The sequence below is a fragment of the Phyllostomus discolor genome, chromosome 14, assembly GCF_004126475.2.
Source record: "Phyllostomus discolor isolate MPI-MPIP mPhyDis1 chromosome 14, mPhyDis1.pri.v3, whole genome shotgun sequence".
In the NCBI taxonomy this organism is placed as follows: Eukaryota; Metazoa; Chordata; class Mammalia; order Chiroptera; family Phyllostomidae; genus Phyllostomus; species Phyllostomus discolor.
In genome coordinates, this window is record NC_040916.2 from 15,970,811 (window position 1) to 15,992,659 (window position 21,849).

Below are 21,849 nucleotides of genomic sequence, written 5' to 3' on the forward strand. Positions count from 1 at the left end.
AGCAAAAGGGTATCAGGGCTTGTATGTGTGGTTACGAGAAGTGAAGATAATTCGGCCTTGTGGCTGAGCCCACAAAGTCATCACATCAGAATAAGTCTAGTTGTGCTATGTTTATGAGGAATTGAGGTGAAATCCAATCCATGACCACACTAGGGATTATTAATGCTACTGGCTTCAGTTGCCATTCATGGAGTGATAGCATTTTGGAGTAAGACATATTCTCCTGCATTTGACATTGAACCTACAACGAGTTCCCCTGTGAAGGGATTATTTGAAAGTGGAAAATGTCATTTGGTTGATTAGGAGACAAAAATCACATTGGGAATTAATCTTGTGCCACTGGTTTAGTGACCTGTGTGGCCAAGCCCATGTGTAGCTGGAGATGACACATGGGGGGGCAGTCTCTGTCACCAACATGCCACTCGGCCTGGGCAGCTCGGGCCCAGGAGTTGGTCCCTTCATCTCTGTAACACTGGGTGGAGTGTCCACACACGGATAAAGAAGACACAGTACGAGAAAGTGTTCTGGAAAAACATAAAGCATTGCCCAGATCTTAGGAAGTCATATCCGTGACGTTTTTTCTGGACATCTAATTATCTGCTGTTGGGGATAAAAGGGCACCATTCTGATTTTTTTCCCCTTTCATATGGAGGGAATTAAAGGGGATAGTTCTTGGTTGGAACACCTGCATTATAACTTTGGCTCCTGTCATTGCCTGCTGGGAGGTTTTAGGCCACGCAGGAACTCTGTTAAAAAAAGATTTGGAAAATTCATTGCCACTTTCAGGATGTTCATGATAAGATATTAATAAATAGTTTTATTAAGGCTTCTTTCTCAGAAGGCATATAATCCTTGGCATATAATAATTCTGGCACGTGATTCTTTTTTTAAAACGGCCAGTGTTCCAGGAGATTGAGACCTGACCTCTGTCCCGATAAGAAAAACAACGACATCACTTTACTGAGCTGTCTCCCATGTGCTTAACAAACACCACTTTATCCTCATACGATCCTGTGACATAAATAGCATGATGGCCCTTTACAGATGAGGCCACTGGGGCAGCGAGAGCTTAAGGAGCAAGCCCAGAGTGGCAGAGTGGCAGTGGCAGTGCCAAGACTTGACCCCAGGCTGTCCCGCTCCAACACCCGCCCCTGTACTCCACGTCACGCTCTCTGACGCCAGCACACCCGGGGCTGGAGCCCACGGAGCTCTGCCACCTTCGACAAGTTTCCTCGCCTCCCTTTCTAAGCCTCTGCCACCTCATTTGTCAAATGAAAATAATAATAGCACCCTCTTCATCAGGTTATTTATGGAGATTAAATTAATTACTGGATAAAAGCACCTAGCATAGCGGCTGGCACAGGGGAAGTGTGAGTGATGCACGTCAGCTGCCCCACAAGAGGTAAGTCATCGCTGGGCTCCACTTCCTCCCACCGGGCTGATCTCACCGAGCCCGGGCTGGCTGCTCCCCCAAGGAAGAGACAGAGCCAGGCTCATTGTTGCTGGACGGACAGCGGACTCCCAGTCCTCAGTACCCTCTCTCGCCGCTGCTCTGCAGCGGGCTCCGTGTCCTCAGGCCGGGCTTTCCAGCTGAGCCAGTTACATTTCTAACTCCCTTCTCACTGATCACTTTGCGGGGACACCCAACTCCGGGGACTCACCATGAGGCTGCAGAACCTACGGGGATGTGGGCCCTTCAGAGAGGTTCAATGCCCACCAAGGTGGAAGGATTTTTCTTTTAGTTTTTCTTTTCAAAATTCTTTGATTCATAGGGAGAACTGCTAAATCCCAAAGACCCTGGATGCTGATTCTACACCACAAAGGGGGGCAAACCTGATCAGACGACATCCTCATAGGACTCGGGTGGTTTGGGCGTGGTTTCTGGAACGTGGGTCTGTATCACAACAGGGGCACCCCAGTTTTCTACAAGACTCCCCAATACACTTGATCAGCAACGCCTCGTTGAACCAAAATCTGCTTCTTTTCCGATGTTTTCAGCTGCTGCTGAGTTGGTTCCACTGAGCTACTCTGAGTCACTGCCAACACACTAGCCCATAAATACCCTGTGGGTGGGTTAATATTTTTCATATGGTGCTGCTAAACACTTTCTAGCAAAGAGAGGAAACAGATACTGCTAAGATAATAGACAATAAGGTCATTTAAAAGGAAAAAACTCAACTTATTTAGCAGGGCTACCTGTCTCTCCCTCTTGCTCTGTACTAACTTGTCTTCACTGCCCTCCCATCAAGAATCGAGCACGTTGGGCGCATCTGCGTGCAGAGTGCCACCTGCAGTTCTGCAAATATGGCGCGGGGTGATGCATTTTAAAAAACAAAGCAACGAAAAAGAGCCCTTCTATGAACCAGCCAGTACAGTAGGTGCTTCCTGCTTGTTAATTCTACTTTTCCTTGTTAACAACCTCATGAAAGACACTGATCTGCCTATTTATTTTTCTGTCTTTTCTGTTAGTGCCCCTTTATACCCCTAGCACTTAGCACAGTACCAGAAACAGACCTTTCAGATCCCTTACTTTTTGAGAGGTTGGACAAAGGACGGTTGTAGACAGGAGGAAATAGCACCAAACGAGTGCTCGCTTCCTTAGCCCTCGGGTCAGAGACTGTCACCTTCGAGGACAGATAATCCTGTGTTTCGTGTTTCTAGAATGCAAATGGATGTGCCCTAAATTAGACACCAGCTGGTTCCTATGATCCAGGCTTCAGAAAAAAAGTTTGTTTTCAGATTGCCGATTGTTCTAGAAGTGGAAAGCCTCTTTCTTGGCCTGTTGGCTTCTCTCTCCCTCCCTCTCTTCCTCCCGCCCTCCTTCCCTCCTTCCCTTCTCCATTTCCCTCTTCCTTTGCCCTTCCCCCAGCTACCTTTGGAGTTACAGTTGCAGGGTAAACAGCGGTCTCTCTCTCTCTGCTGGTAAAACCCCTCCTTGCACCGCTCGCAGCGAAGGCCTGCGGTGTTGTCGTTGCAGTGGAGGCAGCGGAATCCGTTCCCGGTCCGCCTGTGAAGTTCCGGATCAAAGATGCATTGCTGGGACCTCCCGTTGCAATCACAGACTGGGGATCAGGGAGAGACAGGCATCGTTAGCAAAAAAAAACAAGAGATAATTCGCTCACGTGTTGTATTCTCATTAATGCAAGTTGTGCAAGGGGTCTACAGCTTACTCCCAGCTACTTGATGGAGCAAGAGAATGCGTGAAAGGGGCCAGGCCGGGGCAAGTTCCCACTTTGTCAAAGGAAGCAGCAGGTGTGTGGTACTAGTGGGGTATCACCTGGGAGAACAAGAGTCCAGGTTTACCTGCCTGTCCAAGTCCTCAGAAGTCTTCTATGACGTGTTTTTATGTGAAAATTCCAGAATTAAATATTTGCAAGTAACTTATTTAAAAAACCCCATTCAACACCATAGAAAAAGTCTACTGGGCTAGAAGCCTGTCTAATAGCTGATAGCATCATCTGTTCAAGACACACAGGGGTGGTTGAGGCTGCAGAGCTAACTCGGCTGCCTGGACGGCCATCTCCTGCCCCACTCACTGTGCCCTGCGTGATCCTCCCAAAGCCAGGTAGTGAGAGAACCACAGTCCCACAAAGAACAGCCTTTCCCAAGTGTCCAGGACAGTCTACCCTGTGGATACTGCAAAGAGACTCATGGAGCGACATCTCCGTGTGGCACCTACACAGCCAAGGAGGTAACATGTGGAAGTACCTGTGTGCCAGGCACACAGCAGACACTCAGAAAATGTTCCAGTCACCGTGTAGAAAAGAGAAAGAGGATGGGCCTTGAGGTTAAAAGAATTGGGTCAAATACCAGCTCTGCCAGTTTCTTGGGCAAATTACTTGAACTCTCTGAATCCTGGCTCTTCTCTTATGAATGAACACGCATAGTCTGCCTTCCTGGATGGCAAGCAGGTCTCACTGAGAATATTCCTTTCCCACTGCGAAAAGAATATTAGTCCTTCCCCTCAGCTATTCTCTCCCTCACGCATATGAGACACATGAGAAAAATGTAACTTGACCCAGTGGAGAGCTGGGGTTTGAACCTGTCTGATGCCAAAGACTCGCTTTCCTCCCTCTGGGCACACTGTGTCTATTGGCCATGCAACCCCAAGGAGAGCCTGTTTCCAGAAGTGCCCAGAGCCATGCCTTACCCAGAGCATCAACAACAACGTCAACGAGTGTGCCAGGATGCACCAAGCCGCTGCCTGCTGCGAGCCGCATCAGGCTCTGAAGACTCTACAAACGTGACTCAGTAAATCTTACGAGCTGCCTGAGGAACTTCCTTATAAGAGCTCCTGACACTCTCTCAGGCTGCTGTGGATGCCATGTGGTCTAGGGGAAGTCAACGAACACCCACCAGAGCCCACTCTATTTCTACGTCTTTACGTGATCGGTTCACAACAGCATTTTAACGCGAGTTTTATTGTCCCTATTTAACAGAAGAAGAAACAAATGCTTAGAGAAGGTAGTTATCTTGCTCGAAGCCACACAGCTAAACAGGCAAAGACATAATTTGCTCCCAGGTCTATCCCACCACAAAGCCCTTCCCTTTCCACTTGAAAATCTGGTCTACCACGGAATATGGACATTCCTTTTATAAATTCAGCTTCCTCTCGAGTCCTCCCTAACCTAGTAGGATCTGCTGTTCCTCCTTAGACAGTACTGGTTGTTATAAAAAGAAATTTATGGAGTTTTAAATCTGCCTCCCGGCCCTGGCTGGCGTAGTTCAGTGGATTGAGCGTGGGCTGTGAACCAAAGTGTCGCAGGTTCAATTCCCAGTCAGGGTACATGCCTGGGTTGCAGGCCACGGCCCTCAGCAACCGCACATTGATGTTTCTCTCTCTATCTTTCTCCCTCTCTTCCTTCTCTAAAAAATAAATAAATGAAATCTTTTAAAAAAAATCTGCCTCCCTCCCTGTAATTTTTACCATGTGTTCTTGTTCTTCCCTGGAAAACCACACACACACACACACCCTACCCCTACTCTCTTCTCCTTTCGTTTATTTATTCCTCAGACATTTATTTCAGACATTGTTCTACAAGGCACGACATCAGCCAAGCCTTTGAATATCTGAAGATACTAACTATAGTATCGCTCTCCTTCATCTTCTCTTCTTCAGGTTGAACTGGGGATTACCATCTCCAAGACCTTCAACTATTTCCCATGTCATGATTTCTAGATTCTTCTTGACTACCCTTCTAGGAACAAGCGCCAATGTTCAATGTGTTTCTTCAAATGACCGGGATTAATTACAGTACTGCACGTGTGGTTTGAACAGCTCAGCTTCCAACAAGACTAGATATTACAATCCCGTGGATGCGGCCTAACATTTCATTAAACTGACAGCCTATTAAGTTTGCACTCAGTTCAAGGTCCCAGGGCTTTTCACAGAGCCGGTGCCAAGGCGAACCTTTCTCAGTGAATGCCTGTGTAACTGATTGCGTGGGTCTCCAGCAGATGTGCCACACAGCTGTCACGGGCTGTGAAACTTCTTCCAAGTATGTATGTCATCAGGCACATACAAGGGCTGCTGAATTTACACCAGCCAATGATCCTTGCGTCATTACTCATCTTAATCTCAGACAGCCAGTGCCCCTGTATGGCGCTGCATACCTCTGAGGAGCAATCTCAACATACTTATGAACTTTTCATTGTGCCTTTCTTATTCAGAACAAACTTTTTGCTGGTAATAGTTAACTTCATAAGGACAGCTCATGATATATTGAATTAGAGCAACATTTAAAAGAATAGAAAACCTTGTCATTATCTTTTTTTTTACTACCTCCCTCTCCTTCTGTCCAAGCCCTGTTTCGAAAGATCTGGGTTCTTCCTTTACATTCACAGCCTTCCTGGGAGCTGCGTCCCAGTTCCAGCGGGGGAGGTCTGCCAGCGTCTCCACTCTCGAACCTGCCCAGCAGGCTATGGACCTCATGCCAACCTACCCTCCTCCCTCTCCGTGGGTTTCCGGTCAAGCCCAGGGTCATGCTGGCTGGGCTGAGAGGACCCGCGGGCCACAGGTCCGGGGAATGCGCTGCCTCCCGCGTCTGCATCATGGGGTAGTCCCGTGAAGACACTCCCTCCAGCCTTGTCTGCAGGACTTGGGAGCTAGCGAGCTGTGCTGAGCTCAGCACTTAGCTGCACTGCACTTGGCTCCACGCTGAGTCTTCCGAACACTCACACCCAGAGAACGCGGGGCCAGAGTTTCCCCTCTTGCACAAATGACACTTCTTGTCACGAACGCATTTGAAACATGGTCTCTCTCAAGCCATCACTCAAATTTAGACTAACTCCCCTAAAGCTAATCATTACTCCATCTTACTACTGAGAAAAAAATCTCTACGTTTCACATTCCAGACAATTTCCACACAACCACTACCAGGGACACACTGGCTGCTGAAAGGCACCGCCCAGCTAGGACAAGGCAACAGGGAGCAGTGGGGACTCCGCCAAAAGGGCTAAAGGAGAAGCTGCAGCTCACCCCCGGCCGGTCTTGCCACACAGCAATGATGTGCCCGTAGTCAGCATTTCCCACTTGGGCTTTTAAAGAAGGCAGAAATCTGGCTTTGTGTAGGAAATGTAATGATTTTTAAACGTTGGCAAAAAAATCTATTTTGAAACGTATTTTTTAAATGAGGCTGGGCAAATCATTGCACTTGACTCCGCTCTTTAAACAGACAGAAAGCACTCCCATGCCTTAAAAAAAAGGAAAAAAGGAAAAAGGAAAAAAGGAAGCCCTGGTTATGGCACAGGGTCCGGTCTGCAGCAGGAACTGAATGCTTTTTAACGGTCAGATGAATGCGTCATGTTCTCTTAAACTTCAGGAAACTCCTAGATGTGTTTCTGCCATTCAGAGGACCCCACATGTCAACACATGTCTGGACACGCCTTAAAAACACAAATGCCGACATTCACCAGGCACTCTCTTCCCTATTCCTGGAGAGGATGCTTTTTTTTTTAATATTTTATTTATTTATTTTGAGGGAGGGAAGGAAGGGAGTGGGGGGTGGGGCGGGGGGGAGAGAGAGAGAGAGAGAGAGAGATCAATGTGCGGTTGCTGGGGGTTATGGCCTGCAACCCAGGAATGTACCCTGGCTGGGAATCGAACCTGGGACACTTTGGCTCCCAGCCCGCGCTCAATCCACTGAGCTACACCAGCCAGGGAGAGGATGCTTTTTTGCACAGAAGCCCAGTCTAGAAAAAAGCATTTTCAATAACTAATAATACAATAATTTATTTATAGAAATAGACCTAAGTACAAAACTATAATACATTTTAAACAAAAGTCTAAATGTTTTTTTGAATTATCCTTTCTTTGCTTTATGTTTAGTCTTACTCAATTTGATGTCTAGGATTTTTTTCATTTTCCTTTTGTAATCTACTTGCTATTCTTTCAAATTCTGGGCCAGCAGCAAATTTCCTGAATATGTTCTCCAGTTTCTGTCAGGGAGCCTTGACACAAAAGCAAGTGATGGGAGTATAAAGATGAAGAAGGTCTTGGCCATTTCAGTCCATTCATTCATTCATTCATTCAACAGTCCATTCATTATCAACAGTCCATTCATTCATCCATTCATCCAACAAGTATATACTGAGCATCTACTACATGCCAGGCCCTGTTCTAGGAAAGAGGTGACAGAGCAGTCTACAAAACCAATAGGTATCCAGCCCTCATGGAGTTTTCATGCAAGTGGGAGGGAAAGAAAATAAATAAGGAAGATAGAGAGAATATTGGGATAGTGATATTTTTTAAGGGAAAACACAGAAAGCAGTGAAAGAAAGTAAAAGTTAAGGGGTAAGAAAGGTAGCTAAGGAAGAGAGGGCTGCAAAGTGCCATATGGCCATTTCTTGTTTTACTTCTGTTTTGATACTGCTCTGTTCAGGCTCTGTGTCCATTTATCTCCCAGGCACCACGTTTTCCTTATAAATTACCATGACTTATTTGATAACAAATGTATCAAACTGTTTGCCTGTCCAGCTGCTGCAGATTTTCTCTGTCCCTCCTGACAAATCCCATTTCTCTCCAAAGTAACTCATCGATCGATTTTGCTTCACTGATTCTTCCTCCTTTTCCCTTCCTTCTTCTGTCCTTGGTCCACGAGATGTGTATATAGTTCATTCATTTAATAAATGTCACTCCACACCAAACAGTGAGGCTGCACTGGGCACCTTAGACACTGGGATTTTGTGAAGAAGCAAAATTTTAAAAAAAGGGAGCTGCCAAGGTTTCATTTTGTCAAATAAGACGTAATGTATATATTTACTTAATGTATATTATATAAATGTATATTTACTTAATGTATATTGGATTTTGTCAAATACTCATCACATTATCCATGTTTTCCTCATTTTACCAGCCACGGGTCCAGGACGTGGCCTTCAGACATCATTGTGCCAGACAATCCAAATCAGCCTCGGACCCTGACCAGACCTGGGCCTCACAGGGTCTAGGAATGAAGACAGGCAGGCCTCTCTCCCTCTCCCCTGAACCCGGCACCGTAAGTGCCACGTCTCATCCATTTCTCACAGTTGACCATTCATTTGTACTGTGCCCTTTCCAAACCAGAGCCCTCTCTTCACAATTTCGTCCTGCCCTCTCTCTGTCCCCTCACTCCAACACCCTGTGACCCCTGTCTCCCTCGGCTGGGTCTCTCTCCCAGCTAACGGAGTGAGAGCACCACCTTTACTGCCAGCCTCCATAAACATAAATCTAAAACCAAGTCACCGGACTCAGAGTTTTCACACTTTTTTTCAGTCCAGTGAAGCGTGGGTGGTAATCGGGTCTGCCTACGCCTAATGCTCCCTCTTCGGCACTTAAGTATGTATTATAATAATAACTATTATAGCATACCGTCGCTGATCCTCAAAGGGCTTCTTAGAAAGGCCCGCCAGGCAGCCAGACACAGGCCGATCCACCCGCCACTGCCCCCCAGTGCCCCCCCAAGGAGACCCCCTGCCCACAATGGAGCGAGGCGTGCGGAAGCCCCCCAGGCTCCCTTCACACCGCCACCTTCCCTCCAACACACGACTCTGGCGGGTCGGGGCAGGAAGCGCGGGGCAAAGGCTGTTTCCAAGCTGTATCCTTAGGAGAATGGAAGGAAACCGAAAATATTTCCTCGGGTTGTACTGGGGGCAGGCAGGGTCTTGCTATAATAACCGGCTGCGATGGCTGCAGTTCATCCAGACCCCCTTTAAATTTTCCAGAGGAAACAATGCCCGCAATTCCGAGAAAGTCTCACGATTTGGCACTTGCCAGGCCATTGGTGTGAAGCAGATCCTCTCTCTATTGTTCTGAACTTCAGAAATATGCTCTGCTCGTCACCCAGGTGACCTCGTTGCCATCTTCATATAATTGATGGAATCATCGTGGTTTTAGTGCTCTTAACCATAACAACACAATTAAAAATTCAAACTCCTGTCAAAACCCTGCAGATTGGGCTCTGGCAACCTCTGCAACTTGAACCCCATTCCTCCGTCCCTCCCTTGTGCTCTGGCCTCCGGCACACAGACCTTCCCGGGAACCTGAGATGCGCGAAGCTCTTCCTCACCACAGGCCCTTACGTTTGCTATTTCCTTTGCCTGGGGCACTACCCGCTGCACCCTCCTTACACCCACGCAGCAACCACAGCGATCTTTTTAAGAATCAGATTGCAGGGTCTCTGCTGATAACCCTTCCATTGCTTCAGCCTCTTCTGAGTGCCCACAGGACTTCCAGCTGCCTCTCCCTGGGCATTTATCACTTTCCCTCTCATGTCATCACCTTCTGTGCACGTGCCTTACGTCCCCACGGGATGGAACACGGGACTTGGGACAGTGACTGTTGGGTGGATGGATGGATGGATGGACAGACAGACGGAAGGGCAGATGGGAAAAATGAACAGAAGGAGGAAGGAAGGAAGGAAGTCTGAATCTAAAAAATGTTCTAAAGAACATACAGAAATCTCCCAGGAGTCCAGGGAGCCAACATAGATTACATTGTCTACATATATGGCATTCAGTGTAAAAAAGCTAATGTTTCAACAACAAAAAAATAAGTAAATAAATCCGCAGTGAAATGAGAACAGAAAGAATTCTAAGAGGAACGTGGTACTTTAAGTTAGGAGTGTCTGAGACCTTCAGACATTTTTTGAGGTGGCTGCACACACCAGATGTGCTATTTCTGCGCCAGGACTGCCTGCCCTTCTGCGGTCTGCGAGCCTTCGAAGGCCAGCGGCCCGCCGACCCAAAGGGCAGCCAGCCCAGGGCTGCGCAGGAGGAGGGGCAGGGCCTCGAGACCATGAGATCAGTTTGCAGCGATCTGGCAGCCTTGACAGGTAATGTACTTGGCCGGCTTGTGGGACTAGCTCACGAGCTAGGAATCTGGGCATCATGTTTGAACTTGACAGTGTGTGCTGGCTGCTATTACGTAGAGCTTTGCTGTCCTCACTTCCATTTCAGCTGCTTCGTGCACTGAGACTGCTCCAGTTAAACAACAGCAAGTTTATAAAATAAGTTACCTGTAATCCCTTGCGGATGGGTCCAAGTATAAACCATTCAGAGATGACGCTCAACTCCCTTCCTTTCTCAGAGGGATGGTATGTGGGATTCCTGTTTTTTCCTTTCCAGCATGTCAGGCCCCTCATTCCCTTTCTGGGACATGGAATCTTTTTCTCTCCTCCTTTTTTGGGTATTTTCTTTCTGTCAATATCACGATGCTATATTGTCAGATTGCTTCTTGGCCTCCAACCTTGTCCCCCTACACACCCAAGTCTTTGCAGGTCCCTCTCTTTCCTCGGCTCTAAATGCTGGTGTTCCTCAAGGCTTAGCCATGGCAAACCTCCGAGATCCTCACTCTAGAAATCTCTCCTCCTAGCCAAGGCCTTCCGTGATCGTGACAGGTGCTGACACGCCAAGACTCTTCCCTGGCCCAGATTTCATTCTCAACTTTAGACCCTCGTGCTCTGCCAGCCGCCTTACATTTCCAATGAGTTGTCTCAAGAGCTCATTACCCAAAACATGTTTAAAAGCAAACTCGTGGCTGTCACCCCATCAAGCCAGAAAGCTGGGAGCTGTCCTTTTAGGTTCTCTAGCTTCCTCACCTGACCAAATTCTATTCGACACCACGTTGTATGGGTATGACCCAGGAAAGAGCTCAAGTCCACCCAAGCCCACCTCCACTACGGCCACTCTAGACCACACCCCCATCAGCCCCGGCCTGCCATCGCTTCCTAACTGAATTCCCTGCGCCTTCTCTTGCCTCCCTCCGCTCGGCAGTCACAAAATCTCCTCAAAGTACAAATTTTACCACGACCTCCCTGTTTAAAAACTCTCTGATGCCTTTCCTTTACGTTTAGGGTAAATACCAGAATTCCTTAACATTGACCACAAAGCTGTCCGTGTTCTAATCCTACACACTTTTCCAGCCGGATTTCCCAAAACACTGCCCCCGGAGACATCTTTCTCTCCCTCCCTTTCATCTCACCGACGCTTCATTTCATAGATTGCTCCCTCTGCGTCTTTAAGTTCCTGTTTGTAAAAGGAAAAACATCATTGTGAGGACAGGTGAGTGGGGACTAACAATCCTAATCACCATCTTCCCTTTTGTTGGTTCAGAGAAGTGACGCTAAAAATGAAACATGACTTTATCTTATTGAATATCATTCCCTTTCTTGGAGACAAAGAACTGGCCTCATGTAAGATAGCAACTGTCACCTCCATGCCAATAGCTAGACTGAAAATGATGAATAAAGTTACAGTAATGTTGAGAATAGTGTTCCCTGTTTGAGAAGTGACAAATGCTTATTTTCAGAACAAAAGCAATGATTGAAAGTGTCCTTAAATAGCCATCTATTTTATTTTTACTAATACTCAAACTGCACATTACCTACAAAGTCCAAAGCAGGATACCTACCTGATACCTATCAGTTTGGTACCAAAAGTATTAGAAGTTATCATCCCATTTGCAAAACATCAAAGTCTCCATATTGGGGTGATCACTTCGTACGTTATATAAATATCTAAGCACTACAATGTACACCTGAAATGAATATACTATTATATGTCAACTGTAGTTGAAAAAAAATTAAATAAATTTAAAAATCAAAGTCTCTAAATCTGAGATACTCAAGATGACAAGATATGTATGTTTATTATATTATACTTAACATGTTATGATAAAAATGCTCATACGTATTTTCTAGTTTTAAAACCTCCCACATGAAATTTTTCTTTCCGCTGCTTAATAGGGTTCTCAGCTTGGGTGAATACTTGAAAATAAAATCTGAACAGTTCATCATTGAAACTGATCTTGAAATTTATGATTTAACGTGTGGCTGCTTCCAGTTTTATCTTTTTAGAGTATGTCACAACACGTCTTCTCATTAGAATAAGAGAACTGAACCAGCACTTCACTTGCTAAGAATTGTTGAACTGAATTGTTTTTTCACCCACATTTCTCACAGCTGCCTTTTCAGCCAATGCAGCCAGAACCATATGCTGCCAGATTCCTGCAGTTCCCAGGACATGCAAATGCCCAAGCAGGGTGGGTGGGGTGCACCTGGGAGGGCTCCCAGCAGGGGAATAGTGGGGGTCAGCCCTCTGCTCACACCGGCTGTTCACAATGATAAAAAACATGGGCAAATCTTTCCAACTCCAAATCGTCCAAAGTTATCAATAGTCCAAGAAACTCAGATTAATGCATTTCCTTTGAAGACTGTGGCTGAAGAGGACTCATCTATTTTCACTAAGTTTATAGCACATGTTGTTATAACCTAGACTTGGAAAAGACACATGTGGACTTAAAGAACTCAGCCTCGGAGCCCTGGCTGGCGTAGCTCAGTGGATTGAGCTCGGGCTGGGAACCAAAGTGTCCCAGGTTCGATTCCCAGCCAGGGTACATTCCTGGGTTGCAGGCCATAACCCCCAGCAACCGCACATTGATGTTTCTCTTTCTCTCTCTCTCTCTCTCTCTCTCTCTCTCTCTCTCTCTCTCTCTCTCTCTCCCTCCCCCTTCCTCCCCTCCCTACAAATAAATAAATAAAATCTTTAAAAAAAAAAAAAAAAGAACTCAGCCTCGGGAAGATGACACCAGGAAGCCACACCTGGAAATGTCCCCCCCCCCCACTCCCCAGCAGGTCCAGGCAGCCAGTGGAGAGAGGGAAAGAAAGCCCCAGTGAACACTGAGGTGGAGGACACTGATTTCTGTCTGACTAACAGAGGAACAGGCTGAGGGCTCCGTCTGAGTGAGTCCCAAGGCAAAAGGGAGGAGAAGAACAGGACGCAAGAGACACAGCTGCAGCGCCTCCCCTTCCCTCACCCCTGGCGCCTCCAACAGGGCCGCCCCCACCCAAGTCAGCTGGTGTCAGCTGCCCCACGAAGACTCCACCTGCGTCCACAGTAAGGATTCTACGTGACAGTATTCATCCTCGCACGTGTAACCCCACACATGTCTGGCCGCAGAAAGAACAATTTCTGTGTTTCTCTGAGTTCATCTATAAAGAAACACATTCCAATACAGAAAGTATATTTGATTGTTATTCTAACAGCATCATGTCCGCAGAGCGGCTTCTATCTGGCCCAGCCAACGGTGTCGTGTGCCCCTTACAAAGCAGCTGGAAGAAAGAAAGTGAGAGAGTCCAGGACAGGTGGACGTGACACCAAAGTGAAGACCGAAAGGACAGAAATCATGTATGAGGCATCTGAATGAAGAAAGGTTAAAAGGAAGTCCTGATATGGACTGAAATTCTGATCTATACTGAAATTGTTGGTGTACCCATTACGTGCGGTATTTTAACTGTCAACACTTGTGTTGTGTTGGTTCCTTAAAAAGGTTACTGACTAATTCTCCCTCTTTAAAGCTTTAATTGCTTTTATGAACAGCATATTTTTGCACACAGAGATTAGCCACAGATTTTTTGCTATCACCACATCCCTTCACAAAGATGCCTACACTTAGGTGTGTGCATGCCTAGTACATACACCATCACAGTTCCCAGTTGTGACAAAGGAGCAATGGAAATTTGTGTAACACTGTGTTGGGAGAATATGTATGGAGTGTATTTATAACATTTTCCTTACAGACTGTTTTCTGAAAAAAAATCCATTTGAAAACAATAAATTAAAATTTTACTGCTTAAAGTCAGAAAATGAATCAAATGGCCTTTTGGGAGCTCAAACATTTTTATATATCCATAATTACAAGTAACAAATACTCCAAGAAGGGTTTAGACCACAAAGCCCTCTGGGCGTGGAAGCCGTGTGTCCTGGATCTCAGTTGGACAAGTGTGATGTCACTTCCTCTCTGTCTCCTCACAGCTCAGCCCCGGGTGGGCGGGGGGAGGGCAGGGGAGGTCCCCTCCCACCACGGACAACCCCCTCAATGAGGCCAGAGCAGAAGGTGGGGTCACTGGTAGACCCATCTGCAAATAGACCTGTCTGTTTGAGATGAGAAATGATCCTTAAACATCAGGAATCTCCTTTTACCAAAAGCCAAATGGGCAGTGATTTTGAAACAGCAGTAAGTGTGTGTGAAGAAGGTTACATGTTCAATGTTCTATTTACCGAACATATTTACTGCACACAGGCACGCCTCTGAAAGACTCCAAAACTTACACCCATGGTCTCCAACGGGGGGTAGGAAAATAAACTGGACACAAGTCTGCACATACAGATTCAAAATGTCCATGGCCTTTCAAGAACAATGGCTGGCGGAAGGGAGAGGCTAACCACGGTCCCTTAAACTGTCCTTTTTAAAAACCGAGCCACTTGTTCCAAGCTGCGTGAAACTCTGACAACAGACTCGGGCCAAAAGAGAGAGAGGAAAAGAAACTTGATTATTGGAAATCTGTTCTTTTGTCAGTGCCCCCCACACTAGAGTTTATCCTTGTTTTTAACCCATCGTTTTCACATGCTCGAAGGAATGGCTGCTGTGTTGACCCACATGCACACACATAGAGACTTCAGATGTCCCACCTGGAAACACAAGGATGTTCTTCACTATATGGATAGATCAAGATGCCATCAAGTCTGAAATTAATTAAAATGAAAATTCTGAAGGATTAGAAATGAGCCAAGGAGGTCTCTTGCTAGAGAACGCTAGTGACTGAAGTCTGGTCCTGGGACCCACTGTGTGGCTCGCTCGTCAGGGCCGACTAATTTTCCAGGCCTGGACCTTCCGATCTGTAGGCGAGGGTCACATGGGCTTGGTTCCAGCTCTGCTGCAAAGAACTGTGGGGATTCGGACGCTCCCTTCCCTCCCTGCATGTCCTTCTCCTCGTCTATAAAATGAGAGGCTCTTGTAGAGAACCCCCGTGGCCCATTCCCCCTTAGTTCCAAGACACTGTACTAAGGGAAGAAAGTGGTGAAACATGCAAGCCTTTTGGCAAGAAATGCCCCACATACATGCAGGGGAAGATCTGGATAATTTTTCCAAAGCCTAAGTTAGTGTGAGAAAGGACTTGGCTGCGACTTATTATTTTTTTTAGAATGTGAAGATCATATGCACACAAGAAATAAAAATAAAATCTGGAAGAGAAACAGTTGGAATTCTGTACACGGTGTAGAAGCCTGAAGAAGTCCAGAGTATGTAATGTATGCGGTTGCTCAATTGAGCTCCACCTCTCTACTGATAGAGTGGAAGGGGAGGGCTCCAGCCCTCCTTACACGGATCAGCGTTGGGAGAACCATTCTTTTCTTCCTCCGTAATTGTGACATAAGAAGCCTAGTTGGTTGGACAGGCACATACATAGACATACAGTCACCCACAGACACAGAAAAGACTTAGCTTTCGGTTTGGGTATGACATTACATCATGTGCCTGGAGGTTACATTAGAACACAGCCCAGGAGTGATCTAATAATCTACCAGGTCTAATTTGTGACTAAATTTGAGTATTCTAGAATCTGCGGGGCTTTCTATTTCTGTACTGGTAATAGACGATTCAAGTCTTTGCAAATGTCTCTAGGGGGGAAAACATCAGTACAGTTGAGCCACTAAGAACTGAAATGGAACAGAGAGTCCCAGGATTGACACCTTAATTTCACGCTCCTGAATTTCCCATAAATACTGCTCACAAGTCAACATTCTTCCTCAGCGTCTTGGACCAGAGGAGCTAAACCGGTGGCTGGCTACCCCTAATGCAGGACACCCAGAATTTAAGCCTACATAGAAATTTCCAACTTGCACTCCGACCCAGTTCTATACACCTGTTTATTGTGTGCATTTGAATATAAGGTAAAGGTGTTTATTTTTCAATTTTTTAATCTCAGGGTAGGGAGGAGGTCACATGTAAGTCTTTTCACAACCTTTCATACCATAGGGCACTTTCTCAAGGATTTTATTTTAAAACTAATGTATTGTTTGGGGGAGACACATTAATGTGAAATGACCCCGATCCATGCTGTGGATAGCTATCCATGAGAAAGAGGCCAATTCTCAAAACTTTTTTATTATCTCACAGTTGTCAGTGCTGAAAGTTGTCATAAATAAGCATGTTGAGATGATTATGTTGCGAAGAGCACAATGTATGCTTAAAGATGATTTTTAAATATTTTGAAAATTGTGTACTTTCTAATGACAGAATTAAAAAAGATTCAGATAGGGCTGTTTCTTGAGCCACCTAGTCTGAAGTGAAAAAGAAACTATATTTAAAGTGGCTGTAGGGCTCTGAAAGCTGAACGGAAAGAATTTCACTATAATTATTCATGACATGAGAATGAACTAACCAATACTTCTAAGCTAGTAGTTCACAAATTACGTGACTTTAAATATGTTTGTGTAGCTAATTTACTAAATGAACTATAAAGAGGCACAGAACGGCTACATCTGTATTGCTAAATATTTTCATGATTAAGTTGGCCAAGATTTTTTTTGGTGGGAGGGATGGAGAATAGTGGGGAGACCTTAACCACTAAGAGGTGAAAGGCCATCCGCCGTGGGGTCACCCCCTACTCGGGCGTATCCCAGAGAGCAGCAGACTTGCTGAGTCCGCGTGTGATGAGGCTGGCGGTGGGCAACACGCAAGGAGAAGACAGGGTATAAAATCCAATCTTGAAATTCCAGTCTGCTTTGGGTTCCCGGTCAGGTTCTCTGTCATTTGTTTGATTGGGTAAAACTTGGGGTTTGTTTCAGCTTAAGCAGAAGGCTCCTCATCATCTTTCTTGAGCTAATTCGAGGAGCCTTCAACAACGTCACCACTTAAAACTGAGAAGGCAATACACTGACATTCAGTACTGGCAGGCTAGTCTGTTACATAATAATAATATTGAAGGCATGGGTAGTGCTTGCGAGGCACTGTGCAAAGCACTTGACATGTAATGATCACAGCCATTTATTGTTATTAGCGTCTTAGAGACGAGGAAACGGAGGAACAGGTGCAGCAGCTTGCCAAAATCCCACCACTGGTAAATGTTGGAGCTAGGATTTGAACCCAGGCCATCTCACTCCAGAGCCTACACTCTTACACATGATGCTATGCCACTTACACAACTTAAATAACAAGATCTATGAGAGTATAAACTTTCCACGGGGCCTCCCCACTGTTCATAGCACCTCTTTTCCAGCACCCAGCATGGGAGGAACCACATTTGTGATCTATAATAATCTTGGAATCTGAGGTCACCATTCTAGGACAATTGCTTCAAAACTTCCCTGATGGCCGAATCCAACAGTGTATTGTAGTCCTCATCTTTGGATATTCATACTTTTATACCTGAATTCCATTTGTCACTCCTACAAGGTTGAAACTCTAGTTAACTCTTTGGCTAACGAAACACGCCTTTTCCTTCATTCTCCTCGCTCCTCAATGCTCGTTCCTCCCGAGTCTCCTTCATTGCTCTTGCATCCTCTCGTTAAGTGTCGAGGTTCCTTTTACCCGTGTCCCAGGCAGTCTCATCTATTGTCAAGGCTTTGCTGTCCACCTTTGCGCTTTCCACTTTATATTTCAAACGTTCCTCCTAAAGTTCCAAATCATTGTCCGGCTGTTGACCAGGGCTGTTGACCAGGGCTGTTGGACATCTCTACTCTCATCTCAAACTCGGGTCCCCACAGGAACTCAGTCCCTCCTCTTCATTGCTGAGCCTTGCTCCCAAAGCTCATACTTCTCGTACAGTCCTGGTTTCCTTTCATAACATCACTGTCTAACCAATCACATGATGAAGCCCTGGGCCCATCCTGAATGCTTATTCCTCCCAATCTTCCCTTACTGGTATTCCTAACACACACACTTATTGGATCGCCCAGTGCTTTCGATTTTACCTTCTAAATGTCTCTGTACCTTGTCTCCTTTTGCTATTTCCACCACGGTGATGAAAGCCTGCATCCTCTCTCATTTGTACTTTTGCAGCAACTGTTCATTGGCATCTCCCAGCTCAGCTTCATCCTCCAAGCCCCTTGAGCAGGCGAACCCACCCACTGTCTGCTTATAAACCATCTGCATCTCTGTTTGTCTTCAGGGACTGCACAGCCTGGCGTGTAAGTCAGTCTCTCCAGGACCAGACTCCTGGCTACATATCTAGTCTCCTTCTAGCCCCTTCTCCGGTCATGCCCGCCCCGTGAACTGGGATCCGGACCATCGCAGCTACAGTCTCTCACACCAGCTGCGAGCTCCTGAGTGGGAATACTTATCTTCCTTACTGATCTCCAGATATCTGAGTTCACTATACCTATACTGTTGGCTTTAGACATTTTTTAAAAATATGGTTCCAGGCATTGTAAGGCACTTCACAACAGTCGCTCACCCTTTCGGTAGCTCTGCAGGGTTGCGCGGCACTGCTGCCTCCATCTAATATCTAACAGGCGAGGAAGCAGACTCAGGCCGCTGAGGAGCCTGAAAGATCACTTATCGGGATGTAGGAAGTGGCTGAGGTAAAGGTTGAAGCCAGGTCAGGCCGACTGCAAACACCATGCTTTGGCTGAGACCAACCCTGAAAGCCTCACTGGTGACATCTAACACCAGGATCTCGCCTTCAAGGGAACAACCAAGAAGCAATGTCGTGGCTTTAGACTCTCTCGGGTGCAGCCCACAGGAGGCACCAGGCCGGTCACTTAGGCAGGTGGCACGTTCCATGTTTTCCATCCAACTTCTACCCCACCCCAGCGTCCCATGGATGGACAAGCACGCCTTCTCCGCCCTAACACCAACTCTTTCACTCTCCTTGACCCCCAAAATGATGGCCTTTGGGAAGGGAGTCTAATACTTTAAGCAGTCCATCCCCAAAGACGAGGAATGTCTAGAAATGAGCCCGAACCCTGCTTCTGACTCAACGGTCTAGAAGACAGAACGCTCAAAGCTGGCCCTTTCTTGAGAAGGGAGAGTCCAAGCTCTGTCCACCTGAGTCTGATTTCGTTAAGCAGTTGATAGCACCCCACACATTAGTCTCTCCTTTCTAATGTCCACACACACACACACTCAACTATAGCCAAGGGGAACGTTGCTTCAATAATTATCCATTATGTAAATATGTACCTTGTTTCTTTATTACTTTTGTAACGTGATCCCCAAAGTTTCGGCCTAAGAACCCTGAATCAAATTCTAATTCTGTCTCTGCCAACAGCTGCCTGTGTGGCTTTGTGCAAATCCATTTCCATTTTCACATCTTTTGAAGCCAACAGAGTCTCGTAGTCGATCTACAAGCCACCCCTGTGGGTGCTAACATTCAGAGACCATGCTTACTTTTCCAATGTCTTTCACTAGGTTAAGACTATTTATCCCAACTCAGGGGGAACTAACCTACATGATCATTTTCATAAATAGTTTTTTTTAAGATTTTATTTATTTATTTTTAGAGAGGGAAGGGAGGGAGAGAGAGAAAGAGAGAGAGAGAGAAACATCAATATGCGGTTGCTGGGGGCCACGGCCTGCAACCCAGGCATGTGCCCTGACTGGGAATCGAACCTGCGATGCTTTGGTTCACAGCCCTCGCTCAATCCACTGAGCGATGCCAGCCAGGACTTCATAAATAGTTTTTAACATGATAGTCATGATGATGGGGTTGGAACTTAATTCCAAAAATATTTTAGAAAAAAAAGGATCCATATCAATGCATTTAAGTACAATGCTAAACTATTCATGCCAGTCACATACATTCAGGGCAATGCCATCCAGACTGCCCCATAATAAAGGGACTATCTAAGATGACCCCATGTGCAATTGAAAATTGTCTCAGGGTCACACTTGCACAAGTGTGAGAATGGCTCTTAGCCCTATTGAAATGATTATTGGAATGCCATTGGATGCAGAAAGCAGCATAAACATGAAAATTCAGGGTGAGTACACAGGTAAGTGTCACTGGTAGAACTAAGTGACAAGGAAAACACCCGTTGTGTGTTGTCATAGCTGATACATGCGGACAGTAGGCGGTTGCTAGGCTGTCTGAAAGTTTTGTTTACGTCTGCTGAGCTGCTAACCGGGCACCGCAGAGAGGAGCAAACGATCTATGACATATTATTGCTGAATAAATGCCTGTTGGAGAAATACTATGTGGAAATACTATAAAAGGTAACATTAATCAAAAGTAAATCATCTTTAAGACTCGTAAGCCTCATTTTCCACCTCCAAGATGAAACGGGAATTTCAGAAGGATTATTGAAGAGGTCCGTTTTCCATCTTAGTGGTGTTCAGTCACAGGAAACATGCCCACCAAAGTCCCATCAGTGAGAGCACGCAACGGGAGAAGGATTTCTACACCAACATACTACTGATCACACAGGGCCCCCTGATCAAAAAAGGCAGTCAAGGGACATTGTTAAAGTAAGGAAACCCTGGTCTGGCACACCTTTGGCTTCCTATTTTTAAGGGAGACAGTTCTATAAGGTAACACTAGTCTTAGAGAAACCCCGTCTCTGGGAAAGCCCCAGAGAGGCGTAGGGGAGGGAGCTCTGAAGAGGTCCCGGCAAAGTGGGCATCCTCGGAGCTGCCTGCAACCGGCACAGTCCGCACGGAAAGGCCAGTTCACAGCCCGGGGCTGCGACGTCTCCTCCTGGCAGCCGACTCACCTTCCCTCCTGGAGGTGGCCCGGGCGGCAGGCAGGAGCAGCGAGAGGCAGAGGCAGCAGCTGAGCCAGAGCGCAGGCATGGCCGGGCCGGGCCGACGCGCCTTCCGCCGCTGCAGGGGTCGCTGCCCGGCGCCTGGCGGCTGGTGGTTCTCACTCTGCGCTCCGCAGTGCCTTCCTTTTCCTCGATCAGGTGGTTTTATCGACTCTTCTACCTGACTCAGTCCTGACAGGAAGAGAGCCTGCGTTTCAGGGTGTGACTCACCTGTGAATAAGGAGGACCCAGCCCTCGGGAGGCAGACAAACAGCACACACCGAGCTGTAAAAGCGCTCACCCCAGCCGCGGGCTCCCCCCTCGCGCACACCTGGCCCGGCCTTGGGTGTGGTGCGGGCGCTGCGGCCCAGGGATCCTTCTGGAGGACTGTGCCAGAGGCCTCCTTCTCTCCCGGGGTGGTCCAGGAGCACAGAGGGAGCTAGCAACCCGCCCCTTCCTCAAACTGGGAGGTCCAGTTTCAAGTGCGCAAACTCAGAAATAAATCGGCAGCCCCGATCAGCTGTGATCTAAAAGGCATGGAGGAGAACAGGGCAGTCAGAGAGGGACCCAGGGTCCTCTTCTTCCTCCGGCCTAGGCTCAGCCTCTTTCGGACACACAGCAGTCGGACCCCTGCCCACCCACTCTGCTGACACCTCATCCTTTCCCTCACCATCACAGGCCAGAACTAACGGTTCCTCTTCTGGGTCGCCATAACTTCCCGATCACCTGGGCTACTAACTCATGAAATCCCCTGTGGACAGGTGGGCCCCTTATGAAGGCCAGGTATCATTCTGTATCCCTAACAACAGGTACAGCTTCTAGCTCACAGTCGGTGCAAAACAGATGCTCTGT

The 21,849-nt window shown here is 46.7% G+C and overlaps 1 protein-coding gene across 1 annotated transcript in view; it reads right to left on the minus strand.

Annotated features, from left to right (window-relative positions):
* LAMC2 (laminin subunit gamma 2) overlaps window positions 1-21,487 on the minus strand; it is a 54,861-nt gene extending 33,374 nt beyond the window's left edge. The window contains exons 1-3 of the mRNA XM_028530800.2: window positions 21,299-21,487; window positions 20,968-21,189; window positions 2,874-3,062 (exon numbers count right to left, since the gene is read on the minus strand). Of these exons, the coding sequence (XP_028386601.1) occupies window positions 2,874-3,062; window positions 20,968-21,046 (268 nt within the window). The 5' untranslated portion in view covers window positions 21,047-21,189; window positions 21,299-21,487. The remainder of the gene's footprint in view (window positions 1-2,873; window positions 3,063-20,967; window positions 21,190-21,298) is intronic.
* Between the last annotated feature and the right edge of the window lie 362 nt (window positions 21,488-21,849).